Below are 6184 nucleotides of genomic sequence, written 5' to 3' on the forward strand. Positions count from 1 at the left end.
TGAATGCTACTGGCCTCTGATAGCAAGAAGATTTACCTACCTCTAAAGCCTTAGGACACTGGCCACTGCTGAAGCTGGAATTTTTGACTGAGATGCACTGATGCTCCTGCCCAGACATAAAAAATCCAGACCTTTCTGACTAGAGAGTCTTGCTCTTCTGCTCAAGGTCCTACTGGTCACCAAATCTGGGGTCAGAAAAGAATTTTACCTCCTCCACCATGTCAGATTGGCATGGACTGAAGAGGGTAGGAAGGACAGTTGCCTTTCTTTGTAGCTTGAGGCATGATCATTTACTTAGCATTTCTGAACATATATTAAACACTGTCATTGCAATGTCAGGTCACTGGTAGTGCTCATGTTTCTGCTGCTTTTACCTATGGCATGTTATATAGGGCATTCGTTCTTGGTGTTTCAGGTACCTTGCCTTGTAGTTGTGAGTGAGGATTTGAACCAGCAATTTTAGGGTTACTTTGGTTAAAAAAAAGAATGCCCATCAGTGTAGGGCACTGGACTTAATAGCTTAATTGGCCTCCTCCAGTCCTCTGTTCCTATGGGCTCCCTCACTCCTGGTTATAGGTCCAACCCCATCCCTCTTGCTTCAAAACATGTAACATCATTCACATCCTACCTGCTGGAGTCTCCCACATACCCTAGAAAAGCAGCCTTAACCGATTGCCTGCTTTCAGTTCCTTTCCAGTCCCAAAAATAATCCCCCCCCACATATAACTTATTCCCAGCTGAGAGAATACTTATGTTCAAGGTAACATGATCTTGGAAAATACATTTCTATGCTTTGGTGGCCTGAGTTCTTTAATCCTTGTGTCCTGCTATAGGATTAGATAGGAAATATAAGGTAACATGATACTTCAACTATTGCTCAGCTAAAATAAAAAAAATATTGTAAGCATCTTTGTAGTATGCATCTAACCTTTCCCCTGCCCTTATCTCTTACCTGATATAAATGGCGCTGCAATATGGGATGTCCTTACTGAGGAGGTTTTAAAATCAACTTTTGGCAAGGAGAACATATAATTATGGAGTATTGAAATCTGGTGTGGAAAAACTATTACATGATCATGAATTGCCAAATGCTGAAGCTATGCAATTCTGTCACATCTGTCCAGATGTCACTGAAAGACTTGAATGACATATGGTCATGTAAAAGTTTCAGTGTATGGAGAGACAGTCTATTGAGTCATTCAAGCTGCTTTGGAGGCTAACAGTACTCTGAAGGAATTTTGAGGGGGGCAGGGGGAGGAGAAGGGGGCAGGACAGAAGACAATTCCCTCCTGTGATGGTGCAGCAAGAGGAAGTTCTCTTCCATGAAAGCTCATATTGCTATCCAGTGACTCCTTTCCAATAACCTTCAACTCAACAAAGTTACTATGTAAATTTATAAGCTCCACATTACTACGGTGTAAGAAGAGGAAGGCTTTTTCAATCTCCCTGGATGAAGCAAGGGGCATACACATTGACTATCCCTTTATCCCAGAACCTTCTGTATGCCTCAGAAGCAATAATATGGACGAAAAATATTCTCAGCAAAGTCAATTTTTGCATGTCTCATTCCCTTGCTCTGATATCAAAAAGAGACTAGAGTTGAAGTAACACTTCTGACTCAGTCACAAAATGGCTAAGTTGCTTCATTTCATATTCAATAAATAAATAAAGCCTAACCATTTACTCCTCAAGCTCACTCTTGTAGGTGAGTTTCAAAATGTCAGCAGCTGCTACAGGGAGACATAAATCTCCTAAACCCTGAAACCGGAAAGCAGAGTATTTTGGAGTGATTCATAAGGTTGGCATGCCCATTCGGCTTCTGATTTGGGATCTGACATAGTCTGTTGATTTTCTTTCATTATTGTATATAGTTTTAAGTGTTGAAGTTGGCACTCACTAAATGAATAGGGTTGATAAGAGTAGGTATTTTTGAGCCCCCTGTGTTTATTCAGTTAATTGGAACAGCTGGAACACAGGCAGTGCAAATTTACTCTTCACTGCCCTGCCAAAATGATATATCTCAGATATGGAGGGAAAACCTCTGGGAGGAAAAGGATACATTGTCTTTCAAACCATTCATGCTCTTCTGTAATGCCACAGAGGTTGCTGACATGAATGATACTGAAGCCCCAGGCAGACGTGTGCCTCTATGGCTGGGAGTCTGGATCAGTAGATGGGGCTCCCAGCTCTGGGTACACATCATGCACCCCCTACAGCTGGGAGCCCTGTCAGCTAAAGGATTCTAGTCTTGGGGGCAACTAGTGAGCTCTCAGAATTGGGAGCTCCCTCAGCTGAGAGGGCTGCCAGCCACAGAGATGCACCCTGCAGCTGGGAGTCCCAGCCTGGCCACATTTTCAATTAATGGCATGATAGGAATCAGCCACAGTTATTATACTTTTTTATGTAATAACTTTATACCTTATTCCTTGTTTTATCAAGCCATTAATTGCATTAACATATAGCCAGGTAACAACTTAAGATATGATTAACTGGTTAGTTGCATCGTAAATGTAATAAGAGTAATTGAATATCCATGGTAGTGCTTATTTTTGTGATATAGATTTCTCTCTCATTGGATTTTTACTGCAGAAACAGAACTGTCCATTTTCCCCATCATTTATGGCTCAACTTTAAATTAATATCTTTCTATTTTTGTAGGAGATCTATAGATGAACACAATAAGCCTATCGAGCTAGTATGGCACTAGCTTTTAAAATGCCCAAATTTGTTTTTACCAAGTCAATATGTTGTCATATTTACTGAGTTTTTAAATGAGCTGAGACACAGACTATTAGGATTTTTCTAGAAAGCAGCTATATCTTTTGTGGAGCTCTGATAGATAATCACAAGCTGTAAGGGAACACAATGAAAAAGACAGGAATGCGCCAGCTGCTCCAAGTTTAGTGTTGTAGAAACTAAGCAAATAATGAATAGCTGCTCCAGATCTGCAAATACCAACTAAAAAAGGAAAGTTCATCACCGTATTACATTTATTTAGCAATTGTGACACTTCACATATTGTGCATTCCATTAATGCATATACCTGGGGTAGGGAGAAAGGGCTATTTTTTGTGTTGCTTTAGGTTTTATATAAAGCATGCTCGTGCTTTAAGAGGAAGAAAAATATGCCACATACCTTCTGATGGGGAATTACCGGCCTGGGAGAGTCAACTCTGAGTGTTGCTGTTGGAACTGGTGCTGGGCGTTTCGATCTGCAGATTAAAAAAAAGAAAAAAAAGAAAAGCAGTTAAGAAAAAAAACCCAGCCTCCTGATTTCTAACAATATTTTTGTATTGCACAGATAAATACTTCTTCATCAAGAGTGAAAATCCTACATAAAATCTGGCCTTGCTTTTACTATATTGCTGTTTTTACAAGGCATGTGCTGAATCTATTGGCTACTCCACTTACCATCACCAAGACTGGTTTGACAGGAACAACGAGAAAATCCTAGCACTTATCTATCAGCAGAGACCCACGTTCTGCAGGTGGCAAAATGAACCCTCCAAGCAGCAAAAATGAGAGGTTTACCACTAGCTCAAAGCTGTAGTTCAGAGTGGGCTATCAAGAACCAGTGGTGGCAAGTGAAGGCTATGGAAATCCAGAGTTTCACTGACCAACATGACATGAGAAGCTCCTTTCAAGCAATAAAAGCCATCCATGGGCCATGTTTCAATTGCCCAATGTCTTGCAACACCAGGACAGCTCCATCCATCTCATGGACAAAGTACCCATCATCAAGCAATGCTGGAAGGAGCACTTCAAGACTACTCAACTGGAAATCTGAGGTATCAGTTGCCATCATCAAGTCTATCCCTCAACATCCAGTCATAGAACCTCTTGCTGATCCCCTGTCCTTCAAGGAAGTCTGGCATGCCATCACAGACCAAGAACAAAAAAGGCACCAGGCCCAGACAGTATTGCCACAGAGGTCTTCAAGGCTGGTGGAACAGCACTAGTACAAAAATGTCACCAACTTCTCATCAAAATATGGGTTAACAAGGAAGTTCCACCTGACTTAAAGGATGCCAGCACTGTGACCATCTTCAAGAAAGGGGACAAGTCAGCGTTTGGGAACTACTAAGGCATTGCCCTCCTCTCTCTTGCTGGGAAGTTTCTTACTAGCATACTTCTGAATTGCCTCTCCCCCTTGTTGAAGAAGTCCTTTCAGAATCACAGTGTGGCTTTAGATCATCATGGAGTACCACCAAAATGATTTTTGTTGCACAACAGACCTAGAAGATGTGTAGAGAGAAACACCAGGAGCTGTTTATGGTATTCATTGACCTAACCAAGGTCCTCGACTCCATCAATCATATAGCGTTATGGAACGTGCTGGCTAGATTTGGTTGTCCACTGAAGTTTATCAGTGTCCTCAGGCTAGTCCATAACAGGATGACTGCCACAGTCCTTTGCAATGGATCAGAGACAGGCCCATTTACCATCTGTACTTGTGTCAAGCAGGGCTGCGTCATTGCCCCAACACTTTTTTCCATCCATCTTGCTGTGATTTTGATTCTTAGCTGTAACCGCCTTCCTCCTGGAATTGATGTTGAATATCGAATGGACAGTCAGCTTTTCAACTTGTAACACCTTCACAGCAAAATGAAAGTTACCAAGACCAGCATCACCAATGTTCAGTAGGCTGATTACTGTGTTATCATTGTGCACACTGAGACTGATTTGCAGTCTATGCTTGACCTTTTTCTCAGGTGACTATCATAGCCTTGGACCCTCCATTAACATTGGGAAGATCAACGTGCTCCATCAGCCTGCCCCAATGCAAGCTGCCCTTCTCCCCCACAAATTACTATTGCTGGAAAACTCCTGGAAAACACTAAGAATTTCCCATAACTTGGTAGTCACCTCTCCCAGTCAGCCAGTCTTGATGCAGAAATCAAACAGGATTCACTGTACCAGCATATGTTTCAGAAAGCTGCTCCACCAGGTCTTTGCTGACTGAGATCTGCAGATGGGAACTAAGATCCTGGTCTACACTGCAGTGGTTATCTCCATGTTCCTCTATGGATGAGGTATGGTTGCCATAGCAAAGCCATCTTAAGCACCTGGAATGGTTCCATCAGCATTACCTCAGGAAGGTTCTTTGCTTTATAGGTTCATAGATTGTAAGGCCGGAAGGGACCTCAGAAAATCATCAGGTTCAGCCCCCTGTACCAAGCAGGAAAGATAACTGGGGGTCAGGTGACCCCAGCAAGGTGACTGTGTAGTTCAGGCGTGGCTGGTGAACTCAGACTAGTGGGGCGGTAGGGCATTCCACAGGAGTGGGGAAGGGGAGGGAGTTTACAACCAGCCAGCAGTGGGGTGAGGTTTGCAGTTGGCCAGGCACTGCAAACCCCCCAGCTCCTGGCTGGCTGCAAACCTGCACCCTCCCACCCCGCTGCCAGCCAACTGCAAACCCCTCTGCCACTCCTGTGGGACAGTTCACCAGTCTGCGTTTACCAGCCATGCCTGGTCTAGTCTCCTCTTGAAGATTTCCAGGGTAAGTGATTGCACCACCTCTGGAGGGAGCATATTCCACAGTCTGGACACCCTGACTGAAGAAGTTTTTCCTAATGTTGAGCCTGAATTGATCTTCCAGGAGTTTGTGGCCATTACTTCTGGTTTTTCCCTTGGGTGCCCTGGTGAACAGTTGGTCACTAAGCCCTTGATGTATTTCCCTAGTACAGCAATAAGCTGCTTCTCATTAGATGAGAAGACCACTGCACCAATGCCAGCATCCTCTCTCCTGCTAACATAACCAGCACTGAGGCAAAGATCATGAACCATCAACTCCTCTGGGCTGGCCACTGTGTGCAGATGGCTGAGAGTTATCTTTCAAAGTAAGTCTTCTTTTCTCAACTTAGTCATGGAAAGACGACCCACAGAGGAAGTGCTACAAGGACAACCTGAAAGCGAACCTTAAGGGTGGCATCAACCCTACAAATTGGGGGTTTGTCATAGATTTCATAGACTTCATAGACATTAGGGCTGGAAGGGACCTCGGGAGATCATCGAGTCCAGCCCCCTGCCCAAAGGGCAGGAAGTCAGCTGGGGTCATAGGATCCTAGCAAGATAAGAATCCAATTTACTTTTGAAGGTGTTCAATGTAGGTGCTTGAACCACCTCCGCTGGCAGACTGTTCCAGACCTTGGGGGCTCAGACAGTAAAGAAATTCTTCCTTATG

General features: G+C 43.6%; 1 protein-coding gene across 14 annotated transcripts in view; it reads right to left on the reverse strand.

Moving 5' to 3' along the window:
• LDB3 (LIM domain binding 3) overlaps positions 1–6184 on the reverse strand; it is a 185491-nt gene that overhangs the window by 97105 nt on the left and 82202 nt on the right. For all 14 annotated transcript variants that reach the window (XM_019555865.1, XM_019555864.1, XM_019555861.1 and 11 more), the window contains exon 4: positions 3137–3212. In XM_019555865.1, the coding sequence (XP_019411410.1) occupies positions 3137–3212 (76 nt within the window). The remainder of the gene's footprint in view (positions 1–3136; positions 3213–6184) is intronic.

Source organism: Crocodylus porosus, unplaced genomic scaffold (assembly GCF_001723895.1).
Source record: "Crocodylus porosus isolate Cpor-Errol unplaced genomic scaffold, CroPor_comp1, whole genome shotgun sequence".
NCBI classification, from domain to species: Eukaryota; Metazoa; Chordata; order Crocodylia; family Crocodylidae; genus Crocodylus; species Crocodylus porosus.